Source organism: Zalophus californianus, chromosome 4 (assembly GCF_009762305.2).
Source record: "Zalophus californianus isolate mZalCal1 chromosome 4, mZalCal1.pri.v2, whole genome shotgun sequence".
In the NCBI taxonomy this organism is placed as follows: domain Eukaryota; kingdom Metazoa; phylum Chordata; class Mammalia; order Carnivora; family Otariidae; genus Zalophus; species Zalophus californianus.
The window spans coordinates 92,164,151-92,188,846 of NC_045598.1; the positions used below are offsets into that span (position 1 = coordinate 92,164,151).

At 39.5% G+C, this 24,696-nt stretch overlaps 1 protein-coding gene across 1 annotated transcript in view; it reads left to right on the plus strand.

The window, feature by feature from the left end:
* The window catches only part of GNAI3 (G protein subunit alpha i3), a 39,229-nt gene that overhangs the window by 2,612 nt on the left and 11,921 nt on the right, over nt 1-24,696 (plus strand). The window contains exons 2-4 of the mRNA XM_027607919.1: nt 19,588-19,630; nt 19,743-19,884; nt 24,397-24,554. Coding sequence (XP_027463720.1) covers nt 19,588-19,630; nt 19,743-19,884; nt 24,397-24,554 — 343 coding nt within the window. The remainder of the gene's footprint in view (nt 1-19,587; nt 19,631-19,742; nt 19,885-24,396; nt 24,555-24,696) is intronic.

A 24,696-nucleotide genomic window follows, 5' to 3' on the forward strand; every position in this document is an offset into this window, starting at 1 on the left:
TAGCGAACTTCAAAAGCAGTAAGTAAAAATCAAAGTACTAAAACATGTGCTTTTAATTTTTATCAATTTCGTTGTTTTAAGTAAGATTTTTTTAATATTCTTGAGCAAGTTAAGTCAACAAATATAAATAGTTGCAGACACGGATGCTCTTGCTTGAACCATATCATAATGCACAGAAGTTGAAGTATTTTCTGTAAGCAGAACACACTCATCACAGTATATGGATAACTTTTTTTTTCCTGTAGAATACCTCCTTTGATGCACATGCAAGTAATTTTTACTTTATCACTGTGAAACTGTCAAACTTAGTCTAAGTTGAGATATATTTGGTTATCTGTGTCTCTCCTGGCACATAATAGGTGTTCAGTAGATATTACTGTATTTTCTTTTTTGGAGCGATGTAGTTTAGTATAATGAGTAACAACATGAGCTATGAAGTCAGGCTATTTCAAATTCTAATTCCCATTTACCAGCTGTAACCTTGGGAAAGTTACTTACTCAGTTTTGCTCTGCTCCGTTTCCTCATCTTTAAAATGGAGAAAATAGAGGCACTATAGGAGTGCTATGAGCATTAATGATAATAATGTAAAGTGGAATACAGCCTGGGACATAGGATTAACTTGGTGAATATTAACTGTTATTGTTATTATTAAATCAAAAAGAATGTTACAGATTATAGGTACTATAGAAATTAAAATTAAGAAGCCAGGGTGGACAGGGGCACCTGGGTGGCTCAGTTGTTAAGCGCCTGCTTTCAGCTCGGGTCATGATCCCAGGGTCCTGAGATCGAGCCCCGCCTCAGGCTCCTTGCTCGGCGGGAAGCCTGCTTCTCCCTCTCCCACTCCCCCTGCTTGTGTTCCCTCTCTCGCTGTGTCTCTCTTTGTCAAATAAATAAATAAAAATCTTAAGAAAAAAGCAGCAGCCAGGGTGGGCAGAATTAGTTAAGGAATACTTAAGTGTTAGAATTTTTTTTAATCACCTTTGATTTGAATTTCCTTTAGGTGTGTTATTGGGAAGATCTTGAAATGTCACGTTAATGTTTAATCACAATATTATGTAGAAAGACAAAATTATATTATGCGAGCTTCCCAACTGGAGTGCAGTACACAGGATGGCATACAAGTTGCTGTTTGTAAATTTTTCTATAGTTTTGAAATTTCATTTTTTTATTTTAATTTTTTTTAGAGATTTATTTTATTTTATTTATTTTTTTTTTTGACAGAGAGAGACACAGCGAGAGAGGGAACACAAGCAGGGGGAGTGGGAGAGGGAGAAGCAGGCTTCCCGCCGAGCAGGGAGCCTGATGCGGGGCTCAATCCCAGGACCCTGGGATCATGACCTGAGCCGAAGGCAGACGCTTAACGACTGAGCCACCCAGGCGCCCCTATTTTAATTTTTTTTAAAGATTTTTATTTATTTATTTGACAGAGAGTGGGAGAGGGAGAAGCAGGCTTCCTGCTGAGCAGGGAGCCCGTTTGGGGCCCTCAATCCCAGGATCCTGGGATCATGACCTGAGCTGAAGGCAAACACTTAACTTACTGAGGCACCCAAGCGCCCTTATAGTTTTAAAATTTTAAATCATTTCATAACTTTTTGAAATTTTGCAACGGTTGAAATGATATTTGAACATTTTTAGTATGATTTCTTCTTTAAACTTTGGGAACATGGCAATTGCAAATATTTTATTAGGAATGTTTATGCCAATTTGTATTTAATATCTGTAGTACTTTGTATTTTATTTTTCGTGTCATAATTTTATGATATAAAGAAAATATACGTTATTTTTACTTACTTTAATAGGCTCACAAATATTATCATCAGTGTGTGCCATCATGTGACAAAAGTTGGGAAGCACTGGTATAAACGGATAAGTATTACTTTCAGAGTCACATAGAAATGAATTCAGTTCCCACCTTCATTTACTAGCTGTGAGACCCAGAGCATATAATGTAGCCAATGAATCTTATTCTTCACATATATAAGATGGGGATGATGTCTATTTTATAATATGCAATAAGATAATATATGTAAAATGCTTAGCAAACAAGTATTCAGTATTGGTAACTTATGTTATTATGATAATGTCTGTGAAAGCTTATCATTTTAGCTACTTTTTTCAAGGGTGTTTCAGACAAATAATTTGAAAAAATAATATATTTTTTTCGGAGGTCTTCAAGGAATTTTAATAAATACCATTCTTGTGATACTTATTAAAAGGAATTAAATATTATAATTTAGTCTTATAAGTTATTGAATGATTTACTCCTGTGCTATTTTAGGTTTTTATTTCTTGATAATTCCCCTTGGCAGATCTTGAGAGAACATTATTATACAAAATGCGATTAATGCTTTGTTCTCTAGGATTTTTGTGGTGGTGGTATGGCAAAAATTAAATTGCATGGAGAGAATTGGAATCCTCTAGTTCACTTAAACCTTATACAATTTTACTCACATTTAAATATCTGTATTTACCAGCTAAATATGCTTATTATTGAAAGTTAGTATTTTTGATAGAGAGTTGTAATACTGAACTTTTCCTTTAATTTAGCCCACACTAGCTTCTTAATTTGAATTTTTATACTACCTATAATCTATCGCATTCATTTTGCTTTAATAATAATAATACTGTTACTATATTGATTCATTAAATTCTCATAGAATGATATTCTTTATAAGGTTTGCCATTACTTGGCATAAGATTCATAAACAGGACATTTCTTATGAGGATGTATCTTGTGTCTGGCAAAAAAAAAAAGAAACTGGCATAAAAAATAGAAATTTAAATTTCAAAGAGGGGTTTGTTTTTTATATGCACTTAACTGTTCTTTGTGTCTTTTATTTATTTATTTTTTAAAAAATTTTATTTATTTATTTGACAGAGACACAGCCAGAGAGGGAACACAAGCAGGGGGAGGGGTGAAGCAGGCGTTCCGCAGAGCAGGGACCCCGATGCGGGGCTCGGTCCCAGGACCTTGGGATCATGACCTGAGCTGAAGGCAGACGCTTAACGACTGAGCCACCCAGGCGCCCCTGTGTCTTTTATTTAAATGTATTTATCATCACTTGTTCAGTCTGGAAATATGGACCTTTTCAGGAATTACAATACTGTAATATTCCCTAAGTATGCTAATTCTGAAGTAAGTACAGAGATGACTGTAGAATAGGGTCTTAGTACTTAATAGATTTGACAAGGGGTGCCCCGGTGGTTCAGTCAGTTAAACAGTCTGCCTTCAGCGCATATCATGATCCCAGCGTCGTGGGATCAAGCCTTGTGTTAGGCTCCCCGCTCAACTGGCAGCCTGCTTCTCCCTCTCTCTCTGCCACTCCCCCTGCTTGAGCTCTCTTGTGCTCTCTCACTCTCTCAAATAAATAAATAAAATCTGAAAAAAAAAAAAGAATTGACAAGCATGTAACCTTTTAGTCATTCTTACAACTGTCCATGCTTTGTCTTTCTATGTTTAGTTAGTTTAATTTAGTTTTATTGGGAATGGGGCTTGTCGGGGAAGGTGGGGAGGAAAAGATGCTTTAAGTACTCAGGAACTAGAATATTAGCAGTAAAGACCAAAAAATAAAGATATGGGTCTCATAAGAAGTGTTTAGAGCAGTGGATACTAAATTTGTTCAGGTAACTGAAGTTTGTTTTAAAACTTGTTTTCTAGTCAACAGAATATAGTAGAACTAGCAGTAATAAAAGTTCTTTGAACTGGTAACTTAATTCATAAATAGAAGATCTCATGTAGTGTAGGGTTAAAGAGCAAAGATGCTGAAAATTGGGGGATTTATCCTAATCTCAGAGCTTCGTTTTCCTTTTTCTGTACAATGGGGTCTGATCTCAGGGGTCTCTTGTCTGTGATGTTAATATTAATTACCAGATTAAATATTTTAGCAGGGTTATAAAGAGGGCTCTTTTTGTGTTGTTATTTCTCTTACTCTTGAGTTTGACTGAAATTAATGTAATAAAGCTGTTTAGGAGGATGGTTAAAAATCTGAAAGACAAATTTCTGAAGTGCCCATAATGTAAATGTTTAAGAGAATATAAAGAGAAGAAACTGTTGTAGTGTTTGATTTTCCCTCCAGTTTTAACTGTCTTGTTTTGGTAAAATTCTTTTTCAGTGTTTAGCAAATTAGAGTTATCTTTAAGCCTTTATCTCTCCAGGCTGTTACCTGCTTAGCAGTCATCTGTTACCATAGCTGTAGTTGAAGCTGCTTGAGCTGAATAACACTGTCTTTGGAGCACTGTTTAATTGTCCCAGTTTTGATACAGTGCTCTATGTAAATGAAGTAACTTATTTTTCAGGTCTTGATATTAGTAAGTTGTAACAGAAATGAATATATCAGATACAAACCAAACAAAGAAGAACCAGAAAGACCAAATTTGTTTGGCTTGTACCTGAATAATGGCCTGGTAATCTTAGAAACGAGTTTCAGGAAGGTATAGTCTTTAGTGGATTTCCTTTGATTTTCAAGTTAGACTTGGAAGATACTTAAAGTTTAATAGATTTGTCAAAGGCTAGTGGAGACATTAGTGTGTTCATTGTTCCATTACTGTTTTGCTGTTATAGGCCTCTTTTTGTCACCAAGTCTAATTCACAAATGGGTAAATGTTTTTAATATTGATACAAAAAGACTGCATTTTTTGGATGATTGTTAGTGTTTTATATCTTGAAAAATTTTTTGTTGCTTAACTTTGAAATAGGTGGTTTTCTAAATTTTTTCTAGTTGCTCATGTAAATCTACAGCTGTATAGTTAGGGATGTCTCACCATGATTAAAACGTACACTTATTTATTTATTTTTAAAGATTTTATTCATTTATTTGTGAGAGAACAAGCAGGGGGAGTGGCACGCAGAGGGAAAAGCAGGCTCCCCCCCTGAGCAAGGAGTCCGATGTGGGACTTCATCCCAGGACCCTGGGATCATGACCTGAGCCGAAGGCAGAAGCTTAACGACTGAGCCACCAAGGCATCCGTACACTCTTGTATTTAAGTTGTGCTTGTATCTCCTGCTTTTTTAAAAGATTTTATTTATTTATTCATTTATTGGACAGAGAGCGCACGCAAGCAGGGGGAGGGGCAGAGGGAGAGGGAGAAACGGACTCCCCACTGAGCAGGGAGCTCAGAGATCCCAGGATCACGACCCCAGCCAAAGACAGCCACTTAACCAACTGAGCCATCCAGGCGTCCCTCTCCTGCTTTTATTTATGTGGCCTGCTGTTAATAGTTATTACTCTGGTGATATGGGGACCATTTAAATCAGACTTCTTTAAAGTTAATTAGCAAGGTAGCTTGATTCTTGTCATCTTGTAATTTCCTGTAGTAGTTGGATTTTAAAATTAAAATAGTATTCCATTGAACTCTAAGAGCTTATTATGGAAATGGTACAGTGTATTTGGATTTCTGTTTTAGTCATGTATTGATATCCCTAGTTTTTATACTTTTTTATTAAATGGAGAATGTTGTATGGAAATTTTGCCCAGGACCTTGGAAATTATATTTTACAAATTACTGTAAATTACAGGATTGTTTTAGAGTGACATACTTTTGATAGAACATTTTCCCCTCTGTTTCCTGAACTTAGAACATCAGAAGTGATAACTTCAAAACAGTTATGATGTAATGATAAAATCACTACCATGATTTACACAGATAATGTAGTTCTGATGTATGTGTTAGGATAATGCAGTCTTAAACTTTCCATGGAAGTTATTTTAATGTTGAGTTATGTATTTTTGAAAATAAACATTGAATTACTTCAGTTTAATGATATAAATCTCTTTCACCATTTTTCAGCATTAATAAATCCTCACATATTTTGGTTCATTTCAGGTTGTTAAAAACTAATTTCCTTCCTTCCATCCTCTGCCTTTTTTTTAAAGATTTTATTTATTTATTTGGGAGAGAACAGGCATGAGAGATCACGGGGGGGCGGGGGGGGGGGAAAGGCAGATTCCCCACTGAGCAGGGAAGCCTGAGGCTCAGGACTCTATCTCAGGACTGTGACCTGAGCTGGCAGAAGCTTAACTGACTGGGCCACCCAGCCACCTCTCTTCTCTTTTTTTTTTTTTTTTTAAAGATTTTATTTATTTGACAGAGAGAGACACAGCGAGAGAAGGAACACAAGCAGGGGAGAGGGAGAAGCAGGCTTCCTGCGGAGCAGGGAGCCTGATGCAGGGCTCGATGCCAGGACCCTGGATCGTGACCGGAGCCAAAGGCAGACGCTTAACGACTGAGCCACCCAGGCGCCCTCTTCTCTGCTTTTAGGAAGAGAAATATATTTCTTACCCTTTTATTTTTGTTATTATGGTAATAACTAAAATCCACATTCACGTCCTCATCAATATTTGTAGTTTTTTGTTTTTTCTAGACTACTTGCAAGGATTGTGTGTGTGTGTGTGTGTGTGTGTTTTGTTTTTAAAGATTTTATTTATTTATTTGACAGCACAAGCAGGAGGAACAGCAGAGGGAGAGGGAGAAGCAGGCTCCCTGCTCAGCATGGGGCTTGATCCCAAGACACCTGGATCATGACCTGAGCCGAAGGCAGACTCTTAACCAACTGAGCCAGCCAGGCACCCTTACAAGTTTTTTTAAATAAACTTTTTATTTTGCAATAATTTCACATTTATAGGAAAGTTGCAGAGATGTATGAACATAGCGTACCTATATACTCTTCACCTGGTTTCCCTTAATGTTGACATCTTACATAGCTATGGTACATTTGCCAACACTGCTCAATATTGGTGCATTAATGTTAATTAAACTAATGTTAACTAAACTAACTTGCTTGGATTTCAACAGTTTTTCCACTAATGTTCTTTTTCTGCTTCAGGATCCAATTTAGGACACTGCATTGCATTTAGTCAAGGCTACGTTTTATTGAGCTTTTTGGTTTTTAGTGTTGCAGTATTCCCAAGGAGGCTCATTTATTAACTTATTTATGATTTGGTATCTCTGATCACCTTTTATGTGCACAGGTACTTTCTTAGCCTGGAGATAAGTGAGAGATAGACAAAACTCTTAAGCAGTTAAAGTTGGGGAGATATAGGAGTAAAAGGTGGTTAACATGGGTGGAATGTGGTTACAAGAGTAGCTGATATGGGGAGGAGGAAAAAGAAACATGTCAGGGAAGTCCTCCCAGAGGAGGCGACACCGGAGATGGACCTTGAGGGATAAATAGGAACTCTGAAGACAAAGACCAGAGGGAAGTGCATCCAGACAGAGGGAGTAATATGTACAAAGGCTCAGAAATATGAGTGAATAGATAGTTAGATTTGCCTGGGATAAAGAGTTGGTATAGGAGCAGCATGGGAGATGAGGCTGGAAAGGTGTGCAGGGGGTTTGGAGAGTTATTTTTTTTTTTAAGATTTTATTTTTATGTATTTGACAGAGAGAGATAACGAGAGCAGGAACACAAGCAAGGGGAGTGGGAAAGGGAGAAGCAGGCTTCCCACCGAGCGGGGAGCCTGATGTGGGGCTTGATCCCAGGACCCTGGGGTCCTGACCTGAGCCGAAGGCAAGTGCTTAACGACTGAGCCACCCAGGCGCCCCTGGAGAGTGTTGATTTGAATTTTTAGTAGCTGTTTTTTAAGTCATATTTTATTTTATAGATAGAAATATAGATGTAATTTGGGGGAAAACATTTAGGGACTTTGCATTCTCCTCCCTCATTCCACTACTAATTTATGCTGTCACAAAAGGTTAGTAAAAGTAAATACATATATGAACCCCAGACTTTTGAGTTTTGACTTACAGCATTGATGAACATTTATATGGTAAGGGAAATTGAAATTGTAGGAATCCTTATGATCTGGCAACTGAGTTTATAATGTTTTGCTATTTGTGGATTTTTTTTTAAATGTGGTATTTGCATTTGATAAATAGATGTGTAGAAAAGTGCTGTATGCTGCCATCAGTGTTTGGGAGACTTAGGTAGGGATATGATTCAACATTTTTAAGTAAAATTTTGGGATATATGGGTTTTGGTGAATGGATGTAACATAATTAACTTTGGAGGACATCTCCATTACATATAAAAATTTATTTATATGGGTTAAAACTGAGTATTTTGACTTTTTTTTTTTTTTAGGATTTATTTGACAGAGAGAGTGTGAGAGGCAACACAAGCAGGGGGAGTGGGAGAGGGAGAAGCAGGCTTCTCCCTGAGCAGGGAGCCCCATGCGGTGCTCAATCCCAGGACCCTGGGATCATGGGATCATGACCTGAGCCGAAGGCAGATGCTTAACGACTGAGCCACCCAGGTGCCCCTTTTACAGTTCTATTCACAAGGAAATTTTGAGGCAGAGCTAGAAAGAAATACACCTTTGCAAAAATAGTTTTCAGTCATGTCCGGTGTACATACCATATAATTTAGTGTTAGCACCAAAATGGCTATTTGTTGCCCTGCTTTTAAAGAAATAAAAGGAAACTTACTCACCAGGGCCCAAAATTAGAACTTTGAGGCAGCCAGAGGATAATCCCTCTCCTTGCTCACAAATAACTGGCTCCCTTAAGCATTCTTTTTATATTCCACAAAAGTGAAAAAGAAACCCCACTCTCCTTAATTGGCCAGTTGCCCAAAGAGAACACATGATCCTTAGCAACACCAACATTACCTTTTTCATATTCTCAAGTGATAACATTTTGAGGAGAGCTATGTGGCTAAGTGAGCTGCTCTTCCCCACCCCCCCCACCCCCCCGCCTTTAATCGAGGATTTCACACATTGTGATCTTGCAGTTTAGGATGACCTTTTCTGTATTTTTTAGTGCAGATTCCTCAGATAATCTGATTGGTTTTATTCATCTTTTGGAGCTCGTTCACACAGGGTGTAGGCCCTCTGTAAGCCTATGGCTGGGTGATTCCTGGGTCAGGTATTTACCCCTGATCCAGTCACAGAGAGGGGCGTGACTCAGTCATGTAGGCGATTGCCCACTGAGGAAGCTAAATTGGGATTTCTCTAGGGGTTATAGGCAGGCATATATTCTGAAACTATGTTTAATATATCAGTTAAGGGTTTTTTTTTTTTAAAGATTTTGTTTATTAGAGAGAGAGAACCAGAGCACTAGCTGGGGGAGGGCAGAGGGAGAAGCAGATTGCTGGCTAACCACAGAGCCCACACAGAGCTCTATCCCAGGAACCCACGATCACGACCTGAGCTGAAGTAAGACGCTTAACCGACTGAGCCACCCAGGCACCCCTTTGTCAGTTAAGTTTTATCAAAAACTTCTTATATGTGCTTTAAGCCTTTTTGGTTGTTGGTATGTGATTGCTTCCCAGAAAAATCTTTTTCAGGGTGCCTGGATGGCTCAGTCTGTTAAACATCCAGCTCTTGATTTTGGCTCAGGTCATGATCTCAAGGTTGTGAGATCCAGCCCCAAGTCTGGCTCCATGCTGGTCCTGGAGCCTGCTTGAGATTCTCTCTCCCTCTCCAGAGGAAAAGAAAATCTTTTTCACAGAAGCGATCTATTATCTCTGTCCCAATCACAATGTACTGCCATCTTTTACCTTTAATATAGTCATGCGTTTATTCATTCACTGAGCAAGTATTTGAGTACTGTGTTTCATGCACTCTTTTAGGTGTTGGGATACAGGATGTTCAGGACAGATCTGTAGCAGTTTATTTCACTGAAGTGGATGGTGGGTGCAAGGGAGCTGGGGCAGGGTTTGAGAGGTTTAGAGGGGATTAAGGAGAATGGGAGGCTTGTGAGTGAGTCCAAATTTATTGTCAGGTGTAGTCGTGGGGTGAGAGTTGAAAGCCTTGCCAGGAATGGGCGTGGGGCTGAATAAAGATAGAGGAATGGAAATCTGTTTCTGTTAACTGCCCACATTGAAAATTCCATTCATTGCAGCTGGCATTTATAAAATGTGATTAGGCAACTACTGAATCTCATAGAAACTCAAGCCATTCATCCCACAGTTATTATGTGCCTACTCTGTCCTAGATATGGGGGGGGCGGTAGTAGAAACAAAAAGAAGGTATTGTTTTGTGCTTTCGAGGAGTGTGCTTTTTTGAGTTTAGGACTAAGGGAGTCCTTAAACTGGTACAAACCCAAGTAATTACAATAATTTGGCCAGGTATTATTATGGTGTTTGACACTAAGCTGTAGGGCCAGGTTGAGCCTTGTCAGGGTGCCCTTGAGGAAGAAGTACACAGATGTGAAAGGGTTTTCAGGTCATACTAGAGTTTCATTACCATTTTCGTCAAAATCAAGAAAGCCAATTAGCAGTTTATGAAAAGCAGGATTAGGATCTGGAAAGATTGTCAAATAATTTTTTTTTAGAGTAGCCAGACCTGGCTAGAGATAAAAAGAGGCTGGGAAGGACAGTTTGGGACTTAGTTTTAGAAATTAATCTCTAGGACTCATGCTGAAAGGGAAGAAGATGTGTCAGCCCTCAGAATGGGAGTGGTACCTCTGTTGAGAGGGAATGGAGAAGGTTTCAGGAAAGAGTTGAAGTTTGAGGTGAATAAGGTTTTCAAGGATGTTCATAGTAGAGGCTTGGCATGCTTAGAGGGACAGTGGGCTGGGTAAAGAGATTATTCTGATATTTTAGACTATGGAAACTTGGTAATTTCACACGAAAAATAGATCTAACTTCGCCATGAGACCACACATTCCTTATTTGTATTTGTGTCCAGCAGTTCCAGGCACATATGAGAGACATGTTTGTTTAAAAAAAAATTTTTTTTTAATTTGCTCCATAATTTTTTTCCCATCTGTAATTCTGCTAACCTTTTTTTTTTTTTTTTTAATTGAATTAGGGGGCAACTGGTTTTTGTATTAAGTACGGTACATTGAAAAGCATTTTGAATGAAATGTCATTTTTAACTTTAATCTGAATTTTTACTCTGTTACTTATGCCTATCAATAAAAAGAAATCATTGGGAGCAACAGATAAGCATATTATTGGAAATAGCATGGACTTTGCTGCTGTGTCTTTTGTTAGAGATACATTTTTTTCTTAGGAATAGCAACCTAACTTGAATATTCTGTTAGTTTGAGACTGTGTGATTGTAGAATACCATCAAGCATGAATATAGAAGGTTGGCTGCCAGATGACTCTTCCTTACATTGCTGCACTCTTTAATTCTTTGTATTATTCTTTGTGCCCTCTTGATCAGGAGTGAATGATTGGAGAGCATGCTGATCACTGTATTATGGCAGCTGTTTTGAATGGTTGGGTTAATAGGAAGATGTGGATCCGTGGTTTGATTTGAAGCCTCTGTGTGTCAGAAGTAGAGATTTCATCTGCTTTTAGCATTATAATAATGGTAGTCATAGAATGTGAGAGAGCAACCATAGGGCACATCTAGGCCAAAACCCTTTATATGTTACATATATAAGGAGATAGGCATTGTGAAGTTAGGTGGCTTGCTCAAGATCATACAGCTAGTCATGGTAGACTTAGGACTAAAATCTACTCTTCCATTGAATTTATTACTACATGGTATTATTGACTAAAAAAATCTTTTTAAGTGAAGTTAGAAAAATCAAATATATGTGCTGATCAAGCTTTCAACCTGCTGTGGGAGGAAGACTGTCTATGCCTGTTCTTGTCATATGTTCCCGTGTGTCTCGTAAGGGGTGGGGGGCATGGGTGGGCTATAAGAGACCAAGAACAGTGCCTTGGTCTAGCGCTTACTAGAGTGTTATTTAAAAATAGTGCCATATTGGGACTTAGCTGTGCAGACCTCCAGAAAGAGGGCTATGTCCTAGTTATAATGGGTGTTTTAGATATTTCAGGATTTCTCCACAGAAACGAGTATTTAAAAGGAAAGGAGATGTTTCAGTTGCTCCTGGAATACCCACTAGTACACATGATAGTGGTACAAAAACCTTTGAGGAGTGTTCAAGGAAAAGCTATAAGAAGTACAGATGGGTGGCAAGTGTGGGAGAGGAGGTAGTTAGACAGGAGTATCTAGGGGTTGAAAATATATTTAAGGAAGAGAGTGTTTTTGTTCCTCACGGTGGGGTGGAGAAAATGATTAATGCTTTGACATAGTTTGCTGTGGCTTGTAGGTTCTAAGTTGCTGTTTTAGTGTGTGAATCCAGACTCCATCTAGGGTTTTATTGTGAACTAGCTGATAAGTAGTTGTATCATTTCTGCTGGGATTTTAAACCAACATCAATATCTCAAGAGTTTCTATTAAATTAAACTTTGGGGAACTTAACATTACTTCGTGGTATTCCAAACAGTGAAAACAGCATTCACGAATAATAGTTGGATAACATTTATTGAATCCTACTGTGGGCCAGGTACTGCTCCAAGCATCTCCAGTTGACCCTTGTTTTACAGATAAGGAAATTCATTGTGCCTGAAGGCACAGGAAGATAAAAGCATAATGTACTTCCTTAGACTGGCTTTAAGTTTTCTTTTAATCAAAGTGAAAGAGGAAAAAGAGAAGGCATCAGGTGACACAATGTTTTTGAGTATCAGCCATCTTTTAGGGTAATTTTTATTTATTAAAGATTTTATTTGAGAGAGAGAGGAGAGAACAAGAGCTGGGGTGGGGGGGTGCAGAAGGAGAGGGAGAAGCAGACTCCCCACTGAGCAGGGATCCCCACTGGGCTCGATCCCAGGACTCCAGGATCAGGACCTGAGCCAAAGGCAGATGCTTAACCGACTGAGCCACCCAGGCGCCCCTAGCGTTAATTTTTAAGATCAGTGTGTATCGGGCACCTGGGTGGCTCAGTCGGCTAAGCATCTGCCTTCAGCTCAGGTCATGATTTCGGGGTCCTGGGATCAGACTCCTGAATTGGGCTCCCCTCTCAGCGGGGAGTCTGCTTCTCCCTCTGCCCCTCCCCCTGGTTCATGCTCTCTCTCTCTCTCTCAAAAATGAATAAATAAAATCAGTGTGTATTTAAGTTGAATGTGTTTACACATGGTAATGATTTACTTATATTAGTAATTCATTGGCCTATAAGAATTTTGCAAAGACATTATCACTATCTCTTGTTTTTCATACCCATAATGTGTATGTTATGGGAAGAAGTAGGGAGAACACGTGATGGTGCCTGCTCTCCAGGAGCTCCTTAAAAATAAAATTTAGGACTTTTTAGGTAAATTAGTGTTTTTACAGTAGTGTGTGTACTGGTGAATTATTTTTCTTCTGACCTTCTTGGTGATCATACTTAGCTGCACACATACTTCTTATTCTATTTTTTTTTTAAGATTTTATTTATTTATTTGACAGAGAGAGCAAGCACAGCAGGGGGAGTGGCAGAGGGAGAGGGAGAAGCAGGCTCCCCGCTGAGCAGGGAGCCCGATGCAGGGCTGGATCCCAGGACCCCGAGATCATGACTTGAGCTGAAGGCAGACACTCAACTAACTGAGCCACCCAGGTGCCCCTATTTGATTGTTAATAAGGTTTTCTGAATTAATTCTACCCCTTCATCCTCTGCAGATTGCCTGCCTTTTATTGAGAAGACCGTCTAACTTGGCTCTTTCTCTCCTTTTTCTCTCAAAAATCTCTGTAGCTTCCCCCTTCATCCTTCCTCTTTATATAAGGATGAGTCTTCTAAGTCGAACTGATTCCATTCCCTCCTTTTGCTAGGACCTTTCAGACTTTTTTTCCTCTGTAAATCCTATCACCTGCCCATTTCCTTCCCTCCTGCCTGAAGTCATCATCAGTTCTTCCCTCTCAGAGCCATAGGTTGGTTCTTTGCAGTTCCTTTGTATCCATTCCATTCTTTGTTTCCATAATGCTACTACCCTGGTAGATTGAAGATGGACAAATGAATCTCTCCTTAAATTTGTGATGAAGTTTAAAGAAAGATAGATTAAAAGATGTAAAAAAAAAATTAGGAAGTTCCAAACATCACATAATATGTATTGGGGGTGGGAGATGAGATGTGGGAAGCAGTTTAAAACCTAAGCGTGAGATGTTATTAGAGAGGGAACTTACTACCAAAGCATTGGAGCACAGAGAATTGAAGTAAAAATGAAGAGTTCAGACCTAATAAGAAAGGGCTATAGAAAATGTTAGAGAATTATTAGTGCCATTTGGAAATGATAAGAAAGAAGAGGGGCTTTGAGCTGGAAGTTTGAGATTACAGCAGTAACAATACAGTAGGCACAGTGTCAGCTTGGCCATGTGAAGAGTAGAAAGGATTAATTTGAGAAATGCATAAGAAGACAGGTTTCATTACAGCTTGATGTAAGGAGAGAAGATGGTTCTTAGATTTCGTACTTGGAAGAAAGGTAAGATTGGTGGCACTCTTCTTGCTGATCTGGAAGCAGAATGGGTCAAAGACTTTCGGTATAAAGCAATTTTTTTTTTTTTTTGCAATTCATTCTTTTTTTCTATAAAATGCCCTGGAATGCTCAATAAGATAAATCTTACATTTAGTTCTGTGGTCAGTAAGAGGTGCCCTTCAAGAGGTGTAACTGGATGCCTAGTAAAAGCTTGAGTGAAATATATGTAGTGTGATAGTAAAGAGAAAGACAAAGTGACATTTTATCAGGGATGAGAGAGGCAGGGCAACATACTTCTTTGAAATCACCTTCATAGGATAGAACTAAATGAGATGGGTAGAAATTGATTCTGAGAATAATAGACGTTGATTATTTCATTTAGTCCAACATAAATGGTAGAAATCCTGTTTTCACGGGCCCTAGGTGGCTCAGTCGTTAAGTGTCTGCCTTCGGCTCAGGTCATGATCCCGGGGTCCTGGGATCGAGCCCCGCATTGGACTCCCTGCTCGGCAGGGAAGCCTGCTTCACCCTCTCCCACTCCCCCTGCTTGTGTTTCCTCTCTCGCTATGACTCTCTCTGTCAAATAAATAAATAAAACCTTAAAAAAACGTAAAGAAATCCTGTTTTCAATATGTAAAGAATGGTGAACATTACTTCATTAATCTCTACCTAGTAAAGTTAGTAGCTGGTGCTCACATGGGATCATCTGGAATTCTGTGTTTTAAACTAGTATTTAAAATATAGCTAGTATGCTTTTGTATTCTCTTCTTCAGAATTGAATCAATTTTTTTTTTGGTAGATATGCGTGGGAGAAAGCACTTTTTTAAAAGATTTATTTCAGAGGGAGAGAGAGCATGCACGCAGGCAGGCGAGCTGAAGTGGGGAGAGGGGTTGGGCAGAGGGGGAGGGAGAGAATCCTCAAGCAGATTGCTTACTGAGCACAGAGCCTGAGGGGATGCAGGGCTCAGTCCCAGGACCCTGAGATCATGACCTGAGCCAAAATTAAGAGTTGGCTACTCAACTGACTGAGCCACCCAGGCGCCCCTGGAGAACGCACTTCTTTCTAACAGTATCATTTAAAAAATTCTTTGTGCGTGCACCCCGATGTTTATAGCAGCAATGTACACAATACCCAAACTGTGGAAAGAGCCAAGATGTCCATCGACAGATGAATGGATAAAAAGATGTGGTATATATATACAATGGAAATATTATGCAGCCATCAAAAAGAATGAAATCTTGCCATTTGCAACGACGTGGATGGAACTGGAGGGTATTATGCTGAGCGAAATAAGTCAATCAGAGAAAGACATGTATCATATGACCTCACTGATAGGAGGAATTCTTAATCTCAGGAAACAAACTGAGGGTTGCTGGAGTGGTGGGGGGGTGGGAGGGATGGGGTGGCTGGGTGATAGACATTGGGGAGGGTATGTGCTATGGTGGGCGCTGTGAATTGTGCAAGACTGTTGAATCACAGATCTGTACCTCTGAAGCAAATAATACATTATATGTTAAAAGAAGAAGAAGATAGCAGGGGAAGAATGAAGGGGGGGGAATCGGAGGGGGAGTCGAACCATGAGAGACTGTGGACTCTGAAAAACAAACTGAGGGTTCTAGAGGGGAGGGGGTGGGGGATGGGTTAGCCTGGTGATGGGTATTAAAGAGGGCACGTTCTGCATGGAGCACTGGGTGTTATACGCAAGCAATGAATCATGGAACACTACATCAAAAACTAATGATGTAATGAATGGTGATTAACATAACAAAAAATTAAAAATAAATAAAAAGTTCTTTGTGAGGGCGCCTGGGTGGCTCAGTCACTTAAGTGACTGCCTTCGGCTGAGGTCATGGTCCCAGGGTCCTGGGATGAGTCCGGCATCGGGCTCCTTGCTCAGCAGGGAGCCTGCTTCTCCCTCTGCCGCTCCCCCTGCTTGTGCTCTCTCTCTGACAAACAGAATCTTTAAAAAAAAAAGTTCTTTGTGTGTTACATAAAACATTTAGTGCTACCCCTAATTATTATTAGATGATAAGAGCAGAGGTAAAGTCAAATCGAGATGTCCTTTTTCAGTCTGTAAAAATGTAGATGCTTGGAATTTTTAAATTATTTGAATTTTATTTTAACAGTTTGGTTGATAGAGTTGAGAAATATTATAAAGGATCATGCTTATTAAGCATTGGTAATGTATCTGTTTCAACAATACTTACTTGCCTAGCCGATTTATGTCACGCCCAGTTCTAGGCCCTGGGAATACGAGGATGAATAAACCATTATGGGGTTATATTTTAGTGGGGATAGGAAATGAACAAATTGTACCATGAAGTGATAAGAGCTTTTGAAAAAATACAACCTAGAGTGAGGAGAGAGAGTATGATGGGGTGGGGACTATTTAGATAGATTAGTCAGGGAAGGCTGTTTTGAGGGAAGAAGAAAATCTTGTAAAAAGTTACTCCGGGCAGATGGAATAGTAAATGGCGAAGAGCATGAGTCAGGATCTAGCTCATTGAGAACCAGTTTGGTATGTTGGAAGAAAGGCAAGAAAACTGGTCTGACAAGAGCAGAGAGAATGAAGTGGAGAATGATAGGAATTGAGGGTAAAGTGATCGGCAGGGGCAGAGCATGTTTGACCTTATGGCCCATGGATTTTATTTTGAGTGTACAGTTGATATACGACATGGAGTTAGGGGTGTCAGCACCCCCCCACATACTGGAAAATCTTCGTATAACTTTCTGACTCCCCCCCAAAATTTAACTAATAGCCTACTGTTGATTGGCGGTCTTATTGATAATATAGTCAGTTAGCATATATTTTGTATGTTATATGTGTCATATATTGCATTCTTACAATAAAGCTAGAGAAAAGAAACTTATGAAGAAAATATTACAATACTGTACTGTACTTAACCGGGAAAAAAAAAGTGTATAAGTGGACCTGTGTAGTCCAAATCTGGGGACAGAGTTGTGACATGATTTGATTTTTTTTTTTTAAAGATTTTATTTATTTATTTGAGAGAGAGAGAATGAGAGACAGAGAGCACGAGAGGGAAGAGGGTCAGAAGGAGAAGCAGACCCCCTGCTGAGCAGGGAGCCCGACGTGGGACTCTATCCCGGGACTCCAGGATCATGACCTGAGCCGAAGGCAGTTGCTTAACCAACTGAGCCACCCAGGCGCCCTGATTTGATTTTTTTTACAAAGTTCAGTGCAGCTAACTGAGTGGAAAAACTAGCCATAGGAAGGGCAAGGTCTCAAGCAGTGGACCCATTTAGGAAGATTAACAGTGATCCAGGCTTGTGGTTTCCAGTGTATTCATGATGATCCATGTGGTGCATAAAAAAACTGTTACAACTGTATTTATACTTATTTTTAAAAAATTAAGCTTTATTAATATTTGATGTACATATTGGTACTGGCACCCACATTCCATTTGCTGTATTAGTTACATGTTACATGTAACATTAGTTACATTTTTGGCCTGAGCAACTGGGTGAGTGCTGGTATTTACTGAGATGGAAAAGAGGGCGGAGCAGGGTTTGTTTGGGGGGTAAGGATGGGGAAACAGTAACGCAATTTGGGTCATTTTAAGTTTGAGATGCCTCTTAGAAGTCTAATGAGATTTATCAGATAGGTGGTTTAGATGTATGACTCTGGAGCCAAGGTTAGAGATACAAGTTTGGAAATCATCAGCATAGAGGCAGTATACAACAACTTTGGAGCCGAACTGTGTGAATACAGATTTCAGCTTTGCCACTTACTGACTTGAATTGTGGGCAAGTTAACTTGGCATCTCTCTTGCTTCATTTACCTCACCTATAAAATGGAGATAATAAGTGTTTGCCTCACCGGGTTATTGTGAGAATTAAATGAATGAATAAAAGCAAAGTGCTTAAAACTGCATCTGGCATGCAGTACACATAGATAGTAACTGTCACTGTCAGTTTATGAATGGTGTTTAAGACCAGGAGATGAGATGAGATGACCTAGGGAATGAATGTAGGTAGAGAAAAGGGCCCCAAGGAAGGAGTGCTCAAATAATACAACCTTTAAGATTCAGAGATAGGAAGGAGGAGACTGAGGAGTGGGGTAGGGGTCCAACCAGGAGGATGTGGGGGTCTGGAAGCCTGCCTAGTGAAGAAAACATTTCAAGGGGAGAAGTCATCCTTGGATAAATTCTGCTCAAGAGGTTGAGTAAGATGAGGACCTGGAATTGATCAATAGGTTTGTTAAAATGGAAGTTGTTGGACACCATGGAAGGTGGTTTCAGTTGGTGTTGGATATGAATATCTGTTTGGAGTGGGTTAAGGAGAGAATTGGAAGTACAGAATTGGAGAACATGAGTATGACAATCAGAGGCGTTTTTCTATAAAGAGGAAGAGAGAAAATAGAGTGGTAGTCCACCAATATGCGGAGTCAAGGAAAGGTTGGAGTGGGGTGTGTGTTGATTTAAAATGGAAGATAATGCAGCAAGTTTGTATACTGATTAGAGTTCCCCAGTGGGAAGAGAAAACTTCACATATTAGTGACATGGGATAGTTACAGTAGCCAAGACCTAGAGTAGGTAAAATCAGGTGGTTTAGGGCACAAATGGAGGGATTAGTCTTAGATACGGGCAGGGACCCTTCATCCACTGATGAAGGTAGAGAATATTAGTGGGGATTACAGATAGATTGGTGGATTTGGTTTTTGAGTGCTTTAATTTTTCCAATAAAAGGCAAGATTATCAGGTGAGAGTCAAAAGTGGGAAGGAGTTTGTAAGATTTGAAAGAGAGAGGAAATGAAATAGGCATCTTGGAAGGTGGGATAATGAATTGACTAGGGAAATGCAGGTGAGATGTCAAGGAGTTCCAGGAGCTGATCTGACATTGGTTATCATTAAAGTGATTCTGGGAGACAGATGAGGGAAATGTGGTCTTGAGAGCATATGCAGTGAAAAAACAGTGGGGATGACGCCTCTCTGTTTCTATTTTGAACTCTAGTCACATGGCTGAGAGGATTGCTCTTGGAACATTCCTCAGATCCATGGATATTGACAGAGAAGTTAATTAAAGCAAATAGGCCAAAACCGAATCATTTCATTTTTTGCCTATGTTCAGTTTCTGTATCATGTTATTTCTTGTAGAGATGAGTTCCTAGAGGTGTTTATGTTGCCAATGTCTCCTTGAGCATGCCTCCTTTACACAAATGATACCAAGTAGGTTCTGGGCTACTTTTACTTTATATATGGGTTGCTGAGTTACGTTAAAGTAAAAAAACTCTAATAGGAAAGCTTAATGGTTAGATAGCCTCACCTAAGTTTTCCATGGGACCTGTGGTTTCCATTAATCTAGGATTATCACTCATGTTGATTTCATACTTTGTGTTTGATTACAAGTGAATTCAAAGTCTAGTTTTCTTTCTTTCAGGTGCTGGAGAATCTGGTAAAAGCACCATCGTGAAACAGATGAAGTAAGTTGGAACATGGCCTTTTATAAAACTACATTTCCTCATAATGCATGAAAGTCCATAGTATCTTTTTTTTTTAGGTCTCTGGTAATGATTTGTGGTTTTCTTTTTAAAGAATCATTCATGAGGATGGCTATTCAGAGGAAGAATGTAAACAATATAAAGTAGTTGTCTACAGCAATACTATACAGTCCATCATTGCAATCATAAGAGCCATGGGACGGCTAAAGATTGACTTTGGGGAAGCTGCCAGAGCAGTAAGTGTTTCTCATTTCTTCTTCACTTGCTTTCTTTTAGTAGATGCAGTGAAGCAAAATTTTGCTTCGTATTTTAGGGAAATGAATTCAAACAACAAGATAAGATGTAGCAAGTACTGTGTGCTCATTTGAGAAGTATTAGCAATCTGGTTTAGGAGATGTAAGATTACCACCACAGAGAAGAGTCAAGGAAATGGGATTTTGTGGATATCCTGTAGGTTTCTGTGACAGCTGTTTTTTATTCACTTCTTTTATAGCACTGTCTTATTTTATAGTAGTAAATGCTAGTTAATTGAAATAATCTAAAAGAGGTAGCTCTGCTTTTCTGTGGTGTAAAGATAAAAGGCAAATATCAGTCTCCTGAAACATACTTGAGAAGGACATGAACATTTAGTCACAATTATAGGGACAATTTTTAGGCATTCAAAAATTCCATGTCCCTGTACTCCGTTGGACTATAACCTATACAGTTGGATTATACCATGTCCTAGGATAGTTCTTGCACGGGAGATATTCAAAAGTTGGGTTGTTTAATTATAATACTTAGTGCACCATGAAGTTCTTGTTTGTAAATTAGGATGTTTGATGCAGTGAGGAGAGGGCCAAAATGAAGGCAGGAGATCTTTCACATCTCCAGCTGTACTCCTAAGAGAAGGCTGGGAATGTAGAGAATGATTTCCTAGAACTAAGGGAGTCAGCCGTGTTCAGAGTGTTGTTCTTAGGTGCTGTGGACAGTAAAAAGAGGTGACTTGGGAAGGCTGCCTGGAAAGGCAAAGCCTGTGTGTCTCTGAAGTAGCTTAGGAACTCTGAGCTGCTCTCAATTTATCAATTAACAAGCTATTATTAATGCAAGTTAATATTCAGTAAACAAGTGGTGAAATTGTTGATGGGAAAAATCACAAAAGGTTGGTTATAATTGGATGGTATTCAACTAGGAATCCTAGAAGTGGAATAAGGGAAGAGGAGCTGGGGTAAGGATTATAAAATGATTGAAGAGAAGAGCAGCAGAAGAGGGGACAAGGAAATATGTGAGGCACAACTTTTATGTTTTTGTTTAAAAAAGGTGCAATATCACAAGTAGAGACTTTATTTTTCTAAGCCTCTGAGAGGGGGAAATAGGATAGCGAATGCAAGAATAAGGCATTTCTGTCTTACATCTTTCTATCCTTTCTCTGCCTCCTGCTTTTCTTCCCTTCTTTTCCTTTCTTCCCTCTGCCCCCGCCCCCAGCTCTCTCCAGTGTTCTTATTTTTCATCCCTCCCTGTCACCTAACTCTGTGTCTCTGTCATGTTCGCCCGATCTGATAACTGGTTGATGCTACTGTATTTAGTTCTTTTCCTTTCTTTGCTGACTTTTTCTCCGTCTCAGTTATTTACACCTTCTCTTTGTTTCTTCCTTTTTTATTTCTCACCGTCTGTCCTCCTTTAGATCTCTTGATCATCCCTCCTCCTTTCATTTCTTTCCATTGTCAAATTGGTTGTTATTAATGTTTGGGTCCTCACACCACTTTGTCACCAATACAGTTGACATTTTCTGTCTTTGTCCAGTTGCGCTGCTGTAACAAAATACCACAGATGTAGTAGATTGTAAACAACAGACATTTATTGTGCACACTTCTCGGGGCTGGAAGTCTGAGATCAGAGTGCTAGCATGGTCGGATGAGGGCCCTCTTCAGTTGTCAGCTTCTCACTGTGTCTTCACATGGCAGAAGGCGAAGGGAGCTCTCTCGAGTCCCTTTTATAAGGGCACTAATCCCATTCATGGGGCCTCCACCCTCATGACTGTAGTACCTCCCCAAGACCCCATCTTCAAATACTGTGACATTGGGCATTGAGATTTCAACATACAAATTTTGGAGGGACACAAACATTCAGACCATAGCATCCCTCATCCTTTTATTGCTTCCCTTTATCAAATAAATGTCATTTATCTTTGGGTGTTAACACTCCTATATCCCCAGATGCAGCCAACATCTCCTTAATTCCTGTTAGGCCTCCTGAATCACCTAGTTTTCCGGCATCCACCCATCCTAATCTACAACCCTATGTAATTTTTTGAAGTTTCCTTTTTTTCCCTCCATAGGTAAGGGTTTCTATTTCTAGTTCCTCACTTATCCTGGTCTGGTTTCTTATGGTTGATTAGAGAGTGAATGGACAAGAATAGAGCCAGATGAGGGGTAGGTTGCTTTTTCATATCTGCTTAAGGGTAGAGGTATGAAGTTCATTGTAAAGAGGGGCCTCCTTAAAGGTCTATAAGAGGGCTAATTGTGGAAAAGCAAGAGAAGGTCAGTGGAAGAGATTAAGTGGTAAGGGAAAAGTGCTTCCCCTTAAAACTGTGTTTACAAAGTCAGGACAGCAGAAATATGTAGCAATAACTCTATTTTAAAGTTTCTAAAATTAAATTGTGCTATTAAAAAAAGTAATTATTGAGGCTTTTGAATAGCTGTATGAGTGTAGTTCAAATTTCAGAAGGGGCTATAAGTTTTTACGTGTTAAATAAAGCACTATATACATAGAAGGACATGCTTAATATTGAGTGTGTTTGCCAGTTGGTGTAATTTTTCAACTTCTCTCAGTCATTTGTTGTTCCCTTATTTAAAATTTTTATCTCTGAAAGAAGAGGGGAATATAGATGTTAGATGCAGTTTCTTAGAGAGGGATGGACATAAAGTATTACTAGAAAGAATGCAGGAAAGCACCTTATAAAGGAGGGCTGTTACTTGGCTGAAGACCCTGAGTTTGGCAGCATTAACTGGAGTGCACAATGGTTAGTTTTGTTTTGTTTTACTTAGGTGGGTGCATGAGTTTTGGGAACACACAAGTCTTAGGAGTTTTGGGTTGTGATTTCATGTGTGGTCGGAAATGCTTTTTGCTTGCTAGTTTATTGTCCTAATGACTACTTAGGATACAACTGATTGCTCCTCTTCCCCCTTTACTTTTTCTTTACCCGGTATAGGTATTTTTTTAGTATGTGCCTTTTACTAGTTATTTGGAACTCTCCTTGAGGCAGACAAATATGAGATTTGAGGTGGGGAAAGCATCCCAGGAGACTTGGGTTTATTCAGTTTTTTTAAAGATTTTATTTATTTTTTTAAGTAATCTCTGCACCCAAAGTGGGGCTCGAACTCACAACTCCAAGATCAGGAATCACACGCTCTACTGATAGAGCCAGACAGGCACCAAGTTCGTTCGTTTGTTCTTTCTTTTTTTCTTCCCTTTCTTCCCGTCCCTTCCCTTTTTCCTTTCTTTTTTCCTCTCCTCTTTTCCTTTCCTTCCTTGAGACCTGGGTTTATTTTTAAACTATCTGACAAGTAAGGGTGGGTAGACTAAAGCAAAATTATCAGAGTTCTCATAGCCCTTTTCTGTCCTCTTTACAGCTCACGTTTTAGGTTTAAAAACTGTTAGCCACTTACAAAGCTTTTTGACTCATGAGTTTTTTGTTGTTGTTGTTTAAAGATTTTATTTATTTGTCAGAGAGAGAGAGAGCACGAGCAGGGGGAGCGGCAGGCAGAGGGAGAAGCAGGCTCCCCACTGAGCAGGGAGCCTGAAGCAGGACTCGATCCCAGGATCCTGGGATCATGACCTGAGCTGAAGGCAGAGATTTAACCAACTGAGCCACCCAGGCATCCCTTGACTCATGAGTTTTGATCAAATCTCTTTGTAACTTTCTTTTCCTCTTACTGTTTCCCCTGCCCCCCTGCCTTAGAGGATTATTATTCTTTGGGGAATCTAGAAACTAAATTTTTCCCTGAGGGATTTATTTCCCTCACTAGGCTTCCAGACTTCTTAAATAACTCAGTCTCCTCTTCTTCCTGTTCTTCTGTCTGAGCTGAAGGGGGAAGAAGAAAACACTTTTTCCTTAAACTCGATTAATATTTTACTCCCTCTGACGTGTTTAGACTTTACCTCTTACATGGTAGTTTTTTCATTTCTATTTTTATTGTAGACTTCCTTTAACAGAATGGGAATATGTTACATATGCCTATCTCATAGACCAGTTTTTCTGTCAAAAAATCATGATTGGGGCGCTTGGGTGACTCAGTCAGTTAAGCATCTGCCTTCGGCTCAGGTCATGATCCTAGGATCCTGGGATCGGCCCGTGTTGGGCTCCCTGCTTGGCGGGGAGCCTATTTCTCCCTCTTCCTCTGCCTGCTCCCCCCTTCTCTCTCTCTCTGTCAAATAAATAAATAAAATCTTTAAAAAAAAATCATGAGTAAGCAGGGTGGAGATTTGTAGGCCAGTCAGAAGAGGTCTTTTTAGGAGATGGTGGTATGTGGTAGGGGGACTGAAATCATTCCTCAGTTCGGCTCTGCACTTCTAACTACAGTGGAGTGAGTAGGGGGAGTGACTTCATTGTAAATTCTCTCAGACTGCCCTGCCTGGAAAGGTCTCTAATACTTGTCTTAAAATAGTGAAACATATAATGTGCTTGTGTTTTATTTAGAGAGACTCTTGTGTCAAGTCTTTAAGAAGTGGAGGATCATTTGTCTCTCTTTCTTAACTGCTTTCTTCAGGATGATGCCCGGCAATTATTTGTTTTGGCGGGCAGTGCTGAAGAAGGAGTCATGACTCCAGAACTAGCAGGAGTGATTAAACGGTTATGGCGAGACGGTGGGGTGCAAGCTTGCTTCAGCAGATCCAGGGAGTATCAGCTCAATGATTCTGCTTCATAGTAAGTAATTTTTCCATAACAGAAAATAATTTGGTGACCCTAAGAAAGTTTAGGGTCTGTCTTTAAAACATTTGAGTAACAGACGCTCTTAGAAGTCTATAGCATCCCTTGTGAAGGTGGTTTCAGTTTAGGGTTATATAGC